General features: G+C 42.3%; 1 protein-coding gene across 1 annotated transcript in view; it reads left to right on the top strand.

Annotated features, from left to right (window-relative positions):
- prkg2 (protein kinase cGMP-dependent 2) overlaps window positions 1–18,784 on the top strand; it is a 101,853-nt gene that overhangs the window by 50,379 nt on the left and 32,690 nt on the right. The window contains exons 11-12 of the mRNA XM_043696194.2: window positions 4,767–4,914; window positions 9,830–9,966. Coding sequence (XP_043552129.2) covers window positions 4,767–4,914; window positions 9,830–9,966 — 285 coding nt within the window. The remainder of the gene's footprint in view (window positions 1–4,766; window positions 4,915–9,829; window positions 9,967–18,784) is intronic.

The raw sequence follows: 18,784 nt of genomic DNA, 5'->3' as shown, positions 1-18,784 counted from the left end.
CTAAATCTTTTTGCTAGGAATTATTTTCCTTAGTTTTCTCTCTTCAATTTGATACCTTCAGTTGAACTTTGCTTTTAAGCTATTTCAAAATCCCCGTAATCAACTCATGACTAGAAAGGGACAGAAGATTGTGTGGTGAATTGGTCCAATTTCCCATGCCTTAACACGACCCTCACCCCCACCCCCCACCCCCAAAATAAAAAGTTTTAGGCTTGGATTTGATTTGAGCGGGACATAATTATGTTGCAATTGTATAATTGAATTTGTTTTTAAGAGATTTCAAATAATGCTGAGTGGAACATGTATATAGGAAAATCGACATTTCGGGCATAAACCTTTCTTCAGGAATGAGGAAAGTGTACCAAGCGGGCTAAGATAAAAGGTAGGGAGCAGGGACTTGGGGGAGGGGCGTTGGAAATGCGACAGGCAGAAGGAGGTTAAGGTGAGGGTGATTGGCTGGAGTGGGGGTGGGGGCGGAGAGGTCAGGAAGAAGATTGCAGGACCTTTCCGCCCCCTCCCCCACTCCGGCCTATCACCCTCACCTTAATCTCCTTCCACCTATCGCATTTCCAACGCCCTTCCCCCAAGTCCCCCCTCCCTACCTTTTATCTTAGCCCGCTTGGCACACTTTCCTCATTCCTGAAGAAGGGCTCATGCCCGAAACGTCGATTCTCCTGCTCCTTGGATGCTGCCTGACCTGCTGCGCTTTTCCAGCAACACATTTTCAGCTCTGATCTCCAGCATCTGCAGTCCTCACTTTCTCCTGGGACAAGTATATATCCAAGCCTAACCTTGTCATGGATAGAAATATTCATCTAAAAATGTGGCTCAAATTAGCTCAGTTTGGTTCGAACTGGTCTGGGCTGAATACTGAGCAGGAAATGCAAGTTTGATATAAAATTTTGCATCTCAATTATAGCAGAGTGGCAAAATGCAAGCAGCTGCTAACACTGCCAAGTGGTTTATCAGGAATATTCAGTTGCTTTAAATTATGTTGCTATTGCGTCATTAACAATCGCCCTCAGGTAAGTTGGCAAGAGGATGTTAATGACTGGATGAGAATGGGAAGTTGTGATTAGAAGCTGAGGGGAGACAGATTTTTGGGGAAGGAGCACTTGGGAAAAAGAGGGAGGCAGCAATCAGGAGAAATAAATAGTGATCGGAAAGTGGCGGGCAAGTGACCATGAAAGGGTAGAAGACAGCAATCGGTTGAAGGAGGAGAGGAAGCAGTTTTCAGCAGGAGAGGAAGATCGCGATCAGGTGAGGGAAGAAGGTAATGATCTGGTGGGAGAGTAAGGCATAGATCGAATGAGGGAGGGAAGCATTGATTTAATAAGAGAAGGAGGCAAGGGTCAGGTGATGGAGGGGTTAACCAATCAAGTCAAAGAAAGGAGGAAGCCTCTGAGTGAGGGAGGAAATGATTGAGTGAGGGAGGAAAGGAGAGAAGGAAGGAAGCAGTGAATAATAATTGACTTTTGCTTTGTTATGGCATAGATTGTAAAGTTCCTCGATGTTTGGGCTCAGTATTATTTAAAAACATTATAATTTGGCAAGACTTGATCTCAACCCTTAGGATTCTTGTTGATCTGGTTATCTGTTCAGGGTGAATAACTTTGATAAAAGCAACATCAAAAATACATGAACCATGGTTCAATTCTTTTGATGCAACCACTGGTCAGGGACAATGTACATCTGCATATGCTCCTGGTCCAGTTTCATGCACATAACAATTCACAGCAAAACCAACAACTCCATCCTCCTCCCTGGCCACAGAAGCTGGAGCAGACTGTTTTCAAGCTTGGCTTGCTAATTGCACCTGAGTTGAATTCTAGCCTAAATATTCTCTATCATCATTAGGACCTACTTCTATGTTCATAACATCCTGTGTCCTCGCTCCCATCTCAGATCATATGTTGTTAAAACCCTTAACCATTATCCACTGTTACCCCTGTGATTGCTGATTTGCAATGCCCCCTTCTCAGCACCAGTCCTGTTTTAAAATTCTCATCCTTGCTCTCAAAGGTCTGCCATGGTCTTTTTCCTATTGGTGTTTGTTGCCTCCTTCAGCCTTACAATCCCAGTTGTGAAGAATACCATTGGATGTGCAATATTAGCTATATTTCTCTCTGCTCTGATGCTGTCAGACCTGCTGTTTCTCCAACACTTCCTGTTTTTATTTCTTACAATTCTCCAATGTTTGAACTTTGGTCTGTTGCACATTCCTGGCTCTAATTTGGTTCACAATGGATGGCAAACTTGTCAACAATCTGAGTCCCAAACACTCGAATCCCCTGTCAATGCCCTCCTCTTTTTCCTCTGTTATCTTTTAAAATATTCCTTAAATATTACGTGACCTATTGTCTCCTCATGTAGCTCGGTGTCATAGTTTGTTTGGGAAACTTCTTGTGAAGTGCTTTGGAATATTTTATTATTTGAAATCAGCTATATAAATGCAACCTGAAGTTGCAGCAGCTAGAGAATCTGTAGATGTGTGAGTGTTGGTATTTGTTGGGTTTCCTTCTCTTTTGCCAAAGGAGTGCATTGTGTTCTTCTACCTACCTATGGCTGAGATTAGCCAACTCATGATAGATGAAAGATCAAACCTGATCTGTACATTGAGTTCCACAGTGACAGGTGTACGTACCCACTGACACTAGGGTGGAGCTTCTTTGCATAACTTTTTGTTAAATGTAACATTGGACATTATGACTAGTGCAAGGTAATATTTTACAGGTAATTACAGATAATTGGCCTGAAGAGTAAATGATTGTCAATTGACGCAGTGACAGCTTTGAACATCTATTATTGTGATTGTGTTCCCAAGGCATTTAAGCATTGACGTAAATCCTTCTAAAACCTGACAACAAAAATCAAACAGTCACAGTGTGCACATTTCTAGTATAAAGTCAGTTTGTTCATGTGTCTTAAAGGTCAAGCGTGATATCTATAGTTTGATTGAAGCATATGATATGTTTATTTGAAGTTCCCTCTTTAAAACATACTCATTTTGTGTATTGTATACCAATTCCATTTGTTAAAAGAGATCACAGGTACTCTGTTACTGTTGTTTTATTGTGCAAATTCTTTGCATCCTGCTCTTTACTTTCCAAACATTAATTATGGGACACTGTTTAGTTTCCAAAACTAATCAGAATGTCACTGTAGTAATTTAGCACTGCCATAAGAAAGAGACCATGCTCCAGTAGATTTCTGCAGTTTTCTAAGCATCTCAAAATTCAGTTATAAAACATCACAGTGTATTGTACATTGAGAATCTGTTGTATTATATCATAAAGGTGTACTGTGTAGGTATATATTCCCATTTCCCTGTGTGTTGAGCAATTTATCTCAGCAACAGATTACTAGAGTGATGCAGCTGAGCAGAGATCTCATGTATTTTCACAGGAAGTGAAGGAACTGGAGATAAAATAGTTGAAACTTCTAGTAGGATCTGCATCCAGGGATTTACCAGCTCCAGTTAGAATTAAAACAGACAGAAGGTTGGAATGTGAAAAAGACATGCAGCACCACTTATTATATATAAATGATTCTCTCAATACTAGGCATTCTCCCAACCCTATGTGAAACAAAGATACCTAATAATAGGTCTGAAATTCTAAGTCTCCTTTATTGACTCAGAACTTATTGAGATAATTCAACTGACTCAAAACGAATGGTATTTTAATCTGGTCTTCCATATATACAGCATATTACGATTTAAAAAGCATTAAACAAGCAGTATTGGTTGAACTGTCTCTTCTAATCCATGGAGAAAGTGAGGACTGCAGATGCTGGAGATCAGAGTTGAGATCAGGAATCACGATGAAGGGCTCCTGCCTGAAACATTGATTCTCCTGCTCCTTGGATGGTGCATGACCTGCTGTGTTTTTTCAGCACCACACATCTGTTATAATCCATGCTCAGTGTCTCTTTTTATTGACTTAGATGATTAATAACAGACAGAAGTATAATAGATAACTGATGGTCTAGCCTTTTCACACTCTTTCCATGGCTTAATCGTATATCTTGCAAAACTAGGTATTAAGTTATTGTCATGGCATGGCCTTAAGAAGCTTACTACCATAACAGGTTCTTTGGTTTAACTGTTTTTTCACTATCTTCCGAAATGAGTAGGAATGCTGTACTGGCACCAATGTTCTATGAAAACCAGTTCTATGAAGACTACTTCCTTTATTTGCCAGGAACGTTCCTTTTATTCCAATATATCACTGGATAATTAAAATAACTATGATACATGTGATTTTGCTTTTCTTGAATTTATCTGTGTTTCCTTTCATCTGTATTCTTTTCATCATACTGTGATTTATATTGAGCTCAGTGGAGTAAAAATCTCACCTTGTTCTTAAATGTAAACTTTAACCAAACAGATTCAACTTTTCCCTATCAAGCTTCTGTTATAGTCAAATGCCAGAATGAAATCTTTAATTAGTACTGCCAACTCTCATTTTCACTTAACATTGTGCACACTGAATATTTTGGAATTGGGAATTTTTAACTCCCAGTCCTGCCCTACTCCTGCTCATGTTGTATGCCATGTACCTAATAGAAATTTCTACTTATAGCTGAGAAACTTTATTCAGACTGCTGTATGAATTTAAATGCTTAGAACACAAACCTGTATCTGTTTGTTCAGCAATCTTCCTTGCAATCCCTCCACCTTTTGATCTGTTCTTTCACTTTTTCTTTAAAATGTTATGAGGGTTTTGGCGTCAGTTCACATAACGTAAATATCTGGTTCCATGTAGAATATCCACGCATGTACAAGGGGCAGAAATCTCTTTGGAGATGATTCGGTTGAAGGAGAAAGTTGCCACATTTTCATCAACAGCCCCTTTCAGGAACCTTGAGATCATCACTACCTTGGGAGTAGGCGGATTTGGGAGAGTTGAGCTGGTAAGAAGATTTCCTCCTGTAGAAAATATGATATTGCACATTTTTGATTACCAGAAATATACAGGGGTGATATTGGTATTTGTGAATTGACGGTTCAATGTACACTTGGCCCAATTTTCTTTAGTATGAATGAGAATAGAATAGAAAATCTGATACATTGCAAAATGGACTGATTATATACTACAGCCATTTTGTTCTGTGGTTGAAACTCAGCGTCAGCCACATTGATTTTTATTACTGTTCCAGTGATGGTGCTTTATTTAAGTTTTGCTTACAACTGGCTTCATCTCCCAATCTTAGAAATTCAGCTTGGTCTTATAGCAAGCAAGATGCATGTCAGTTAGTTCCAACATTGATTTAAAAAAAAAATAAAAATCGTAGGTTTGTTTATTGTTTATATTACTTGCTTCATTTGCAGTAATAATCAAAGTTTATTGACAATGTCACCTAATAAATATAACTTCCATTGAAACATTTAAACTTCTCTAACTTTCACTTAATGCTCACTTACTTAGGCAGTTACTGCGCTTTCTCTTCATTTACAAAGCATACATGTCTTTCAAGAAGTAACGTTCAAAGTGAATACATTTCTCAAAGTATGGTTTGGCCAGTTGATTATAAAGCCCTAAGACTATTTCTATAGATTTACACATGGATGGATATAATCTACATCTGGTTAACATTTCTATGAGGTGAAATTAAGCCTGGTAGTGCCTACAAGTCCTCAACTTCCTAAAATGGTGTCCGTGGCACACAACTGTAGGGCCATGTCAGCATTAAGGCTGTCTGCAAAATCACCGAGAATCAATGAAAAATGTCAAAGAAACTGGCGAAAACCAAGCAGAATCATAGTGAAGCTGCAAGGAGAGAATTCTGAATCGTAATTCTGAGATATAGCAGTCTACATCGGGCACTAGATGGAAATTATTTTCTTTAATGAATGGATGAAATGTTCAGATTTAAAGTGAAATTCTAGGCTGAGAAACTAAAAGAAGGCTTAAATATTGTATTAAGCTAAAGTGCCTTGTTATAATTATTTCAAGCTGTAATGAAAAAAATAATTAGATTAGATTCCCTACAGTGTGGAAACAGGCCCTTCAGCCCAATAAGTCCACATCAACCCTCTGAGGAGTAACCCACCCAGACCCATTTCCCTCTGACTAGTGTACCTAACACTATGGGCAATTTAGCATGGCCAATCCACCTAATCTGCACATCTTCGGACTGTGTGAGGAAACCGGAGCACCCACGGGGAGAACATGCAAACTCCACACAGACAGTCACCCGAGGCTGGAATTGAACCTGGGACCCTGGTGCTGTGAGGCAGCAGTGGTAACCACTGACCCATCATGCTGCCCCTTGTAATTGTAAGGAAAGGATTCTTATGAGGAAAAGTGGAGGTGTAAGGGGGTGAACAGCAAGGTAAGTGGAATGACTGTCAGTGGAATATCCCCTTCTCAATGCTGGGACAGTCAAACAGGCGTTGAAGCCCTTTAAACAAGGAAACAAGGGACCCATGGGAGGCCAAAGACAGCTGGCACAGGTTTTGTTGTCATGATCCCTGCATGGCAAGATCCCACCCAGTGCTGGGTCGATAAAAGTGGCAGGGGGCTGAGATCTTTTAGTGGGCATTAAATGGCAATCCTTGTGGGTGTAAGAAGGTAGAAGGATTCCCACATGACAGAGCCTTGATAGCCAAGGTTGTCCCAAAGTTAACTGCCCTTTTTCTGCCTGACTGCTCTGAAATGTTGTGAACCTGATATATTTGTCAGCCCAATGACACAAGGCATCTGTGACCTCCTTTATAGGTCACTGATTGAGAAATGGCACATAATAAATCTCCAAAAGAAAATCGTTGGAATAAGTCACAGGCCATAAAGAAGAGGGCAAATGTCACATTATAGGCTACAGTCACTGTGTATTTGTCACTTCCTATTGGCATCAGTTTTTGTTCTAGCATTGTGCGAAGCTCATACAAGCAAATGAACATACAAACTAGGAGCAGAAACAGACCAATCACCGTTAAATAAAACAATGGTTAATCTGTCTGCCATTTGAATTCCACATTCCCTTGATTTCCTTGCCTAACACGGATCCAACCACCTGCACTGTGATGAGAAGAGACCTCCACTGTGATGCGTTTCCAGTGGCTACTGTGGATTTGAGAGACACCTTCATTAGCATATCTCAAAGTATAGCCAAGTTTGCAGATGACACAAATAGATGGGAATGCAAATAATGAGGATGACACTAAGAGTCTGCAGAGGGACATGATCAGGTTAAGTGAGTGGGAAATAACTTGGCAGATGGTTGATAATTTGGGAAAATGTGAGACTATGCACTTTGGAAGGAAGACTAGAAGAGTTGAAATATTGCTTAAATGAGAAAGACTGCAGAAAGCTATGGAATAGAGGGATTTGGGAATCCTCAACCATGAATTACAAAAAACAAGCATCCAACTTCTGTGAGTAATAGGGAAGACAAATGAAATGTTGACCTTTATTTGAAAGAGAATTGTTAAAGAATTCCTACAGTGTGGGAACAGGCCATTTGGCCCAACAAATCCGCACCGACCCTCCAAAGAGTAACACATCCATTCCCCTACCCAATTACTTCACATTTTCCCTAACTAATGCACCTAACCTACACATCCCCGAACATTATGGCCAATTCACCTAACCTGCATATCTTTGGACTGTGGGAGGAAACCGGAGCACCCGGGGGAAAGCCACGCAGACACGGGGAGAATGTGCAAACAGTTTGGGGCCCTTATATAAGAAGAGATATACTGGCACTGGAGACAGTTCAATCAAGTTATATATGTACAGGGACTGTCTTATTAAGGGCAGATTGAGTAGATTGGGCCCATGACAAATCAACATTATTGAAACACATAAGATTCTGGGAGAATTTGACAGTGTAGATATGGAAAGGTTGTTTCTCCTTGTGTGAGAATTTGGACCAGATGGCAAGATCTCAGAATGAGGGCTCACACATTTAAGACAGAGATGAGGAGGAATTTCTTATCTCAGAGAATAGTGAACCTGTAGAATTCTTTATCACAGAGGACTGTAGAAACTGGTCATTATGTATCTTAAAGGCTGAGGTAGATTTTTAATCAATAAGGATTAGATTAGATTACATTACAGTGTGGAAACAGGCCCTTCGGCCCAACAAGTCCACACCAACCCACCCATACCCCTACATTTACCCCTTACCTAACACTACGGGCAATTTAGCATGGCCAATTCACCTCAGCTGCACATCTTTGGACTGTGGGAGGAAACCGGAGCACCCGGAGGAAACCCACGCAGACACGGGGAGAATGTGCAAGCTCCACACAGTCAGTCGCCTGAGGCGGGTATTGAACCTGGGTCTCTGGCACTGTGAGGCAGCAGTGCAAACCACTGTGCCACTGTGCCGCCCCGATAACAAGGGTTATGGGGAAAAGGCAGGAAAATGAAGCTAAGGATTATCAGGTTTGCCATGGATCTGATTGAATGGCAGAGCGGAGTGGATGAGCTTATTTCTGCTGCTATGTCTTTTGATCTTATGGTCTAATCTCAAATGGCCACCACTTTCTGCAATCTCTCCAAATTTGACAGCTTCTGTTCTTGAGGGCTCAGCCTTACACAGCTTTATGAAAGCACTGCCATTTCCCTTCACAACTCAGCTGTCTTCCAGATTTCAACTTGTTTGAGAAAGTGAGAGTCATTTTCTGTGCATCCTGTGTGCCCTTGGTAAAATCAGAAAGATACAAAAACATTTCATAATTGGCTGGCTCTATGACCATATTGGTAATCTCTGTGACCTTAATTACTTATGTACCTAGGATCTGACCCTTTGTTTGGACCTTGTAAAATTGGTCAATATTAGGAAGTCATTGAAAAGTCAGCCCCATGCCAACCCATGCCATTTTATCAGCCCCCCCCAACCCTCCCGCACCCCCACCCAGCAGTGGCAAAACTCTTTCATTTCCTTAATCAAGTAGAGTTGTGAAACTTGAAAGGGTTCAGAAAAGATTTACAAGGATGTTGCCAGGGTTGGAGGATTTGACCTATAGAGAGATGCTGGGGCTGTTTTTCCTGGAGCATCGGAGGCTGAGGAGTGACCTTATAAAGGTTTACAAAATGATGAGGGGCATGGGTACATCTCTAAGTTGGGTGACTTGTAAGGTGTAAGCACAAATGGTAATTTATTTATTTTGAAATGTCATGCAAAGGGTTATGGTTATACACTGCAGATCACAGTGTATAAATCAATCCTTAAAGTTTTGAAAAATCATTGCAAAAGCGTTGGTCAACTATTTCTCTTTTATGGAATGAGTTAGTTGAATCCTGCCTCAATGATTGTCCCCAATGTTCACTTTGCTATAAAATTAATCAAGTGATTAAGATCTCGTCTTATTTCGCAAAATGTTTGCTTGGCTGAACTTTGGAGAGATCGAAGATAAAATGCATAAATTATGAGGCAGTTCAGGTCAACAAAAAGCAGAAATCCCTGGAATCCCGAGAAGGTATTTACAGTGAAACTGAGTTTGTAAATATCATGATGACTGAGCTGATGGCCCCAACCTTCACTATTGGGTGGTCAGAAGCTTCCATTCCTTCTTTCCTGTTTATTTCTTATAAATTTGCTTTACTCTTTGATTGTTAAATTCATATTAAGCATTCTTTATGCTTGAGCTTTCATTAATGCTCTTGAAAATCATAGGATTTAAAATTACTTTGAACAAATAGTGACAAAAACACAGCTCAACATAAATGTTCATTTTCACTGGAAGAACAATAGTGTAACAGAATGTACCTCCTTCCTTTTATTGAACCTGACCAGTGTATCTAATGAATACTTCATTGCCTTGTAAAATAAATATTTAAGAATGTAACTCTCAGCAATTAGCTGCTGTTTTTTATAGGTAAAAATGAAGAATGAAGATGTGACCTTTGCTGTGAAATGCATTAAGAAAAAGTACATAGTTGACACAAGACAACAGGAGCACATACATTCAGAGAAGAAAATTCTAGAAGAGGCTTGCTCTCCATTTATTGTGAGGTAGGTTTTTTTTCTGGAAAATGGTTACAGGAAGACTCAACAATTCTATTGCTGAGTTGACAGTAATGTATGTGAAAAATTTAGTTTGAATTTGCATCTCTTAGGCTGTTTTACCTTTTACCAGCATGTTGTTTGAATAGTAATTGACAACTATTTCCTTATTTCTGCAAAGATATGTCAGAGCCAGATGCTGAGTCGATCTCTCCTCTGCTGGGATCACTATTAACATTTAGTTAAAAACATATTTTGATAACATGCTGACATCCTAAAGCAGTAGTTTCTTTCCATGTTATTAATTTGATTGAGAGACGGTATCGAGAGTCATTTTATTATAATTTGAACAGAAATGCTGTTTTAATTTTGACAGGTAATTTAAAATAGTGTCAGCGGAGTCATTCCTGTTTCTCAGTGGGAATGACAGGGAACAACAATTTATGGTTCGCAACCAAAAACTGATGTGTTGTTTCTTCAACTGTGCATAAATTAATTATTTCCTTTGTGGGCCTTGCCTTTCCGAAATAATAAGGCCTTTGATCAGATTGGAGCACTGAAAGAAGGAATAGGCAATGCAATTATGGCAACGTTAGGGGAGTAATTTTATGATGCTGTAGGATTAAACATGAATAAGGCTCAAAACATAGTTTGGGCACTGTGTATGATTGACCTTTGACAAATACTGAAGAGGCTGGAGGAAGAGTCCCTGAGCAGTAGCACAGTGCAAATGGTGCAACAGGGCACAGTACATGATCCAAAGGTCACTGATGCAATGCCACAGATCTTGGTGCAAGATGTAGATGGGTCCTTGCCCAACACATAGCCACTTGTGGACATGGGAATGGTGGTAGTGCTTCATGAGCAATGTCTCTGTTTTCATTGCAGCACAAGCTGCAGCCACTCAATGGTGGGAATTTCACACAGAGGCAGTGGCCACATGCCCTGGCTTAAACAAACCCACCGCTGCACGGCTGGAAGTAACAAGTTACCTTTAAAGACATTAGGCCATTACATGACTCAGGGTGAGAATTCTGTCCCTATCTAAGAGCAAGTCCCACCTCCCAGAGTTGTTGGCTAGCCAAAGGGTTGACAACTCTCTAGTCCCAGCACTGCCATTGGCGTGGGTGGCCACTGCTGGGACTACACGCCATTCCTAATGATAATCATCACTGGTGACATACCATAATGCAGAGAGCCCCATTGGGCACCTGATGTCCAAAGAAAGCCATCAGGGTTTACCTGGAAGCCTTTCCATATGACATAAGTGCTATCATTTCTAATACAATCAAAACAACAGCCAGAAGAGGGCATTAAATGACTAGTCACTGGCCACCTAAAAGCTTCAGATGGTCCAAAGATGAATGGGCTATTTAATGCCTCTTCCTCTGCAGGGAAAATCCCAGCAGCAATGGTTAGGTGCAGGCACGGCACATATGCAATGACCTCCCTCTATCAGGCCACCCACATATATTTAACACTTCTCTTCCTCCCTTGTTCCCCAGTTTCCTGATAGGTGGTTTGGAAAATTCCAGCCAAGATCCAGTCCTGAACTGAAAGTTCTGAATGAAGTCATGAAATCTCAGTTTGGTGCCACCTAGGGTCAGACTGCTGCCATCATGGGTGTGGATATCAGTGCTAAGCGGGTGTCAGTCCAACCCTCTGTCTATCTGTGGATTGCTGAGTGCCCATGGTAGTGATGGTTGTCTCTTGGAGCATAAGGCCTCTGTGCTTTCTCAAGATGGTAGTGTTTGTCCTCCCACCAATGCCACTCTGTATGTGCCCTTGCTGATCGGTGTCAGCCAACCCGTCCAGACTGATATGGTGCAGTTTGAGGTTGAGCTCTTCAGGCCCAGAGCACCTTGACCATGCCTTGTAAAGCCATTTGAATTCTCCCCAGTGGTTGTTACAGGTATCATTTGTTCAGCTTGCAAGATCATAGGGTCCTGAAAGTGTGGAAACAGGCCCTTTGGCCCAAGAAGTCCACACCGACCCTCCGAAGAATAACTCACCCAGACCCATACCCCTGCATTTAACCCCTAACTAATGCACCTAACCTACACATCCCTGAACGCTATGGGCAATTTAGCATGGCCATTCCCTAACCTGCACATCTTTGGATTGTGGGAGGAAATCAGAGCACCCGGAGGAAACCCACGCAGACACGGGAAGAATGTGCAAACTCCACACAGACAGTCGCCTGAGGCTGGAATTAAACCCAGGTCCCTGGAGCTGTGTGGCAGCAGTGCTAACCACTGAGCCACCATGCTACCCCAAGTCACTATAGGGATATTCAGGGCTATTATCATTATAAAAGCTGCTGACAGTGCCATTCTTACTCTCCAGACAGTGCTGTCCTTACCCTACTTTGAAGGTGCACATCTGTCTGCATGAGTTGGCAGATTTTCTATGAGCAGCTCTTCAGCAAAACTGAAGTGAATGTCACCATAGTCCCAGTCAATTGTCTCATGACAGAGAGAGATAACTGATGGTGAGTTTAACCGGAATATCAACATCCCCCAGGAGAGGGGTGAGGTTAACAAAGTGGGGCAATCTCAATGTTCCCAGGAATGGAACCCATGATGTTCGTACTACCCTGCATTGCAAATAAGTTGTATAGCTAACTGAGAGGATTGGCTGACTGACAGAAGGCAAAGAGTGAGGATAAAGGGGTCTTTTTCTGGATGGCAGCTAGTGACTTGTGGAGATGTGCAGCTGTCAGTGTTGGGATCACAACTATTCACATTATATATTAGCGATCTCTACAAAGTAACTAAGGGTATTGTCGCTAAGTTTGTGGATGACACAAAGGTAGGTGGAGGGATGGGCAGTGTTGCGGAAGCAGGGAGACTGCTGAAGGACTGGTACAGGTTAGGAGAGTGGGCAAAGAAGTGGCAGATAGAATACAATGTGGCAAAATCTGAGGTTATGCACTTTGGTTGGAAGAATGGAAGTGTAGACTATTTTTTGTATGGGGAAAGACTTCAGAAGCACAAAGGGACTTGGGAGTCCTTGTGCAGGATTTTCTTAAAGTTAAAATGTGGGTTTTGAATGGCATTTAGGAAGGCAAATGCAATTTTAGCATTCATTGTGAGAGGGCTAGAATACAGCAGAACTGCACCACTGAGGCTGCATAAGCCTGTGTTTCGACCACATGGAATCATAGAATCATAGAGATGTACAGTATGGAAAGAGACCCTTCGGTCCAACCTGTCCATGCTGACCAGATATCCCAACCTATTCTAGTCCCACCTGCCAGCACCCGGGCCATATCCCTCCAAACCCTTCCTATTCATATACCCATCCAAATACCTCTTAAATGTTGCAATTGTACCAGCCTCCACCACTTCCTCTGGCAGCTCATTCCATACACGTACCACCCTCTGCATGAAAAAGTTGCCCCTTAGGTCTCTTTTATATCTTTCCCCTCTCACCCTAAACCTATGCCCTCTAGTTCTGGACTCCCCCACCCCAGGGAAAAGACTTTGTCTATTTATCCTATCCATGCCCCTCATAATTTTGTAAACCTCTATAAGGTCACCCCTCAGTCTCCGACGCTCCAGAGAAAACAGCCCCAGCCTGTTCAGCCTCTCCCTGTAGTTCAGATCCTCCAAACCTGGCAACATCCTTGTAAATCTTTTCTGAACCCTTTCAAGTTTCACAACATCTTTCCGATAGGAAGGAGACCAGAATTGCACACAATATTCCAACAGTGGCCTAACCAATGTCCTGTACAGCCGCAACATGACCTCCCAACTCCTGTACTCAATACTCTGACCAATAAAGGAAAGCATACCAAACGCCATCTTCACTATCCTATCTACATGCGACTCCACTTTCACAGAGCTATGAACCTGCACTCCAAGGTCTCTTTGTTCAGCAACACTCCCTAGGACCTTACCATTTAAGTCCTGCTAAGATTTGCTTTCCCAAAATGCAGCACCTCGCATTTATCTGAATTAAACTCCATCTGTCCCTTCTCAGCCCATTGGCCCATCTGGTCAAGATCCTGTTGTAATCTGAGGTAACCCTCTTCGCTGTCCACTACACCTCCAATTTTGGTGTCATCTGCAAACTTACTAACTGTACCTCTTATGCTCGCATCCAAATCATTTATGTGAATGACAAAAAATAGAGGGCCCAGCACCGATCCTTGTGGCACTCCACTGGTCACAGGCCTCCAGTCTGAAAAACAACCCTCCATCACCACCCTCTGTCTTCTACCTTTGAGCCAGTGCTGTATCCAAATGTCTAGTTCTCCCTGTATTCCATGAGATCTAACCTTGCTAATCAGTCTCCCATGGGGAACCTTGTCGAACACCTGACTGAAGTCCATATAGATCACATCTACTGCTCTGCCCTCATCAATCTTTTTTGTTACTTCTTCAAAAAAATCAATCAAGTTTGTTAGACATAATTTCCCACGCACAAAGCCATGGTGACCATCCCTAATCAGTCCTTGCCTTTCCAAATACATGTACATCCTGTCCCTCAGGATTCCCTCCAACAACTTGCCCATCACCGAGGTCAGGCTCACTGGTCTATAGTTCCCTGGCTTGTCTTTACCGCCCTTCTTAAACAGTGACACCACGTTTGCCACCTGTGACTATCGATGATACAAATGTCTCAGCAAGAGGCCCAGCAATCATTTCTCTAGCTTCCCACAGAGTTCTCGGGTACACCTGATCAGGTCCTGGGGATTTATCCACTTTTAACTGTTTCAAGACATCCAGCACTTCCTCCTCTGTAATCTGGACACTTTGCAAGATGTCACCATCTATTTCCCTACAGTCTATACCTTCCAAATCCTTTTCCACAGTAAATACTGATGCAAAATATTCATTTAGTATCTTCCCCATTTTCTGTGGCTACACACAAAGGCCACCTTGCTGATCTTTGAAGGGCCCTATTCTCTGAGGAGAAAGTGAGGACTGCAGATGCTGGAGATCAGAGCTGAAAATATGTTGCTGGAAAAGTGCAGCAGGTCAGGCAGCATCCAGGGAACAGAAGAATCGACGTTTTGGGCATAAGCCCTTTTTCAGGAAGGCCCTATTCTCTCCCTAGTTACCCTTTTGTCCTTAATATATTTGTAAAAACCCTTTGGATTCTCCTTAATTCTATTTGCCAAAGCTATCTCGTGTCCCCGTTTTGCCCTCCTGATTTCCCTATTAAGTTTACTCCTACTGCCTTTATACTCTTCTAAGGATTCACTCGATCTATCCTGTCTATACCTTACATATGCTTCCTTCTTTTTCTTAACCAAACCCTCAATTTCTTTAGTCATCCAGCATTCCCTCTACCTACCAGCCTTTCCTTTCACCCTGACAGGAATATACTTTCTCTGGATTATTGTTATCTCATTTCTGATGGCTTCCCATTTTCCAGCTGTCCCTTTACCTGTGAACATCTGCCTCCAATCAGCTTTCGAAAGTTCTTGCCTAACACCGTCAAAATTGGCAGTTTTGGATTGCATATCTCAGGGAAGGTGTGCTGGCATTGAAGGGAGTCCAGAGGTGGTTTACAGGTATGATCTCAGGATGAAAGGCTTGTCATATGACAAGCATTTGCTGACTCTGGGTCTGTACTCATTGGAGCTGAGAATGAAAAAGGGGATCTGGTCGAAACTTACAGAATACTGAGAGACCTGTATAGAGTGGACATGGAGAAGAAGTTTCCATAAATAGGAGAGGTTGGATCGAAGGCATGTCCTCAGAGTGAAGTGATGACCCTTTAGAACTGAGATGAGGAGGAATTTCCTCAGGCAGAGGGTGGTTAATCTGTGGAATTCATTGCCGCAGAAGGCTATGGAGACCAAGTAATTGAGTGTAGTTAAAACAGGGATAGGTGGATTCTTAAACAAAAACAGAAATTGCTGGAAAAATTCAGCAAGTTTGGTAGCATCTGAGGAGAGAAATCAGAGTTCATATTTTGTTTATTTTGGTTCTGATTTCAAGAGTCTGCAGTTCTTTCAGTTTTTTTAATAGATAGGTTCTTGATTAGTAAGGGGATCAAGAGTTACAGCGAGAAGGCAGCAAAATGGTTTAACTCTGCTCCGCTATCTTATGGCCTCATAGTCTTGTGAAAACCCCCAAGCAGTTCACCAAACTCAGATTCAGCATCAGCAACTAAACTGAGAGTGGTTGATGAACTTCAACTGGGACAACAAATCCATCCTAGGACAAGCCAAACAGAGACATGCACAAGAATTCCTAGAAGCATGGCATTCCAACTGGAACTCTATCAGCAAACACAGTGAATTGGACCCCATTTACCACCCCCCTGAAAAAAAGAACCGGAAATGACATCACCATAGGAAATGATGTCACCATGGGAAATGACATCGCCAACCCAAGGAAATCCAAACATCGAAATAGAAAGCAGGAAACACCAGCAGTGCTTTGCTGGAGGCTCACTAAAGATGTTAACTAGTATGGTGATGAAATGTCTGAAAATGAACCTTCCTCCTCACCGAGCAAACCTACATCACTTCATTAATGTTCAGCCTCCCATCTTACCAAATGTGCTGAATGAGCTAGACATTGAGAAGAGTCAACATGGAAATCAGAGTGGGTACCTGGTCTGTTTAGCTCACCACTGGCTCTGAAGGGCCTCCATGTTGGACACTGGGCATATGCATCTCAGGGCACACTTCATGGGCATACCTCATATACACTGACATTGGCATTCAATATGTGCTGGCCTCCAAGAACCTACATGGCACATCTCCCAACCCCATGGAGGATGCTTCTTCACTTCAATGCTGCACCTCAGGCTGTGCCAGTAAGTATCGTAGTAATGCTTCAGCAAGGACACTTTGCACCCATCTGGATGACATGTTCCCTCAGCCAGAGAGAGACCAGGCCCTTATTGCTTCTGTCTTATTTTGCCATTTGGCAGAGACACAATGTAATCAACAGACCTCAGTCAGGTTAAAGGGTAGCAGTAGTTGCTAAGGATGACTCACGCAGTGTGTGAGAAGCAGTTTCTGATACCAAGGGCCTGCTTAGGGCAGAGAAAGTCGGGACAGGTGGTGTGTCATTCACTTCCTCACCCTTTATAGGAAGAGGATCCTGATACTGACTGTCCTAAGGAGGCCCTGGAATAGTATCCGAGACTGCTCCTCACACACGGTGCTGGTCATCCTCAATAAACACCACCGCCCTTTGATGTGACTGAGGTCTGTTGACAAACATGACAATCATATTATGTTTGTACTAAACTGCAAGGCAAGGCAGAAGCATATGAGTTAAGAGGAAGAAGCCCACTGTAGGGCAGAAAGAGTCAGGACAGGTGGCATGTCATTCAATTCCTCACCCTCTTAAGAGGATCCTGACTCTGACTGCCCTATATTGGGCTTTTCCCTCTTAACAAAGAGAGAAGCAGATATTACATGAGATGAAAGTGGCTGGCCACATCTATTACTGAGGGTGCAAGTAACAAGTGATTTGGCAATGCAGGCAGTATGCAATGTTAGTGATGTCAGGGGCTGGGTGGATAACAAAGAATGAGGGAAGATGTTATTGGCTTTAGATTTGTAGAGCTTGGTCCATACTGGGAGGTAGGTGCAATAGCAGAGATAAGGTAAGTGTGAGATATTGGAGAAAAGATAGTGGGACTTAAGGTGGTGGAGCGGAGTAGGTCATTGATCTTCCTACAGTGCCATATATTCCTCAAATGCCAGAGACTGCTTTAACCTAGGTGGCAACCTCAGGCCAGGCTGGCATGGTCTGGTGTTGTGGCCTCCTGTGTTGGTCTTGTGGAAGAGGACATCCCACCCTGTCCAGCAGTACCTCCAGGACCCTGCCTGCAAAGCAGGGCATTGATTTCCCTGCCTGACACGTCTGAGGCAATTAGCAGAAATCGTGCAGGGCAACTCCAGCTTGATAGTGTTTGTCGTGTTTACAGAGAACGCAGGCACAAGAAATGCTGGTGAATTCAGGGATATCCAGCAGGCTCTTTTGAGAATGAGGTATGGTATGATGATGGATGCTATAAGGTGCCTGGTTAATGAAATGTGTCTGGTAAGATACAATAAGAAAACTTGTTATGGCGTAAGGTGGAAATCCCTCATCAGATCTTGCACAACTTGGACTGAGCCCAAACAAAATTTAGGCTCATTGCCTTTATTGGCAGAACAGAAAGATCTGGTCTTTAAGTACAGCTTTCCTTTAGCAGCAGTACATGGTGAGCTTGACATAAAATTGAATATTATCTGGATGGTCAAGACTTTTGCTTTATTCAATGAAAAGGAAGTGACAATAGTGAATAGTATGAAGTTGATTTATTCATATTAATGGAAAAGCACAGCAGGTCAGGCAGCATCCAAGGAGCAGGAGAATCAACATTTTGGGCATAAGCCCTTCTTCAGGAATCATTCCTGAAGAAGGGCTCATGCCCAAAACGTCGATTCTCCTGCTCCTTGGATGCTGCCTGACCTGCTGCGCTTTTCCAGCAACACATTTTTCAACTCTGATCTCCAGCATCTGCAGTCCTCACTTTCTCCTTATTCATATTAATCACTAGAGTAAAATTTGAAATATAATGCCAAGTGAAAATAAGTTATACACGTTTACCCTTCAGAAATTATTACAATAAATAAATAACAGTAGCTTGAGCTCGTTTTTCCAATATAATGGGGGATTTTGTGTAATCCAGAATGGCATCAGTAGTAGATGTTCAATCCCCATATGAGTTGAGAAAGTATCTGGAGTCTTCCGTCTCACTCTGCTCATAGTGGCATCATGGTATAAGCCTTGATCTTCTAACCAATGAGTGTAGAATATGACGAGAGGGAGTAAGAATGGGGTAAGAAGGGGGCTGGAGTTTA

Source organism: Chiloscyllium plagiosum, unplaced genomic scaffold, assembly GCF_037043375.1.
Source record: "Chiloscyllium plagiosum isolate Xiang-an unplaced genomic scaffold, Cpla_swu_hap1 HiC_scaffold_1, whole genome shotgun sequence".
Lineage (NCBI taxonomy): Eukaryota > Metazoa > Chordata > Chondrichthyes > Orectolobiformes > Hemiscylliidae > Chiloscyllium > Chiloscyllium plagiosum.
Note: the sequence above shows the minus strand (reverse complement) of the source record. Positions and strands in the feature narration are given on the sequence as shown.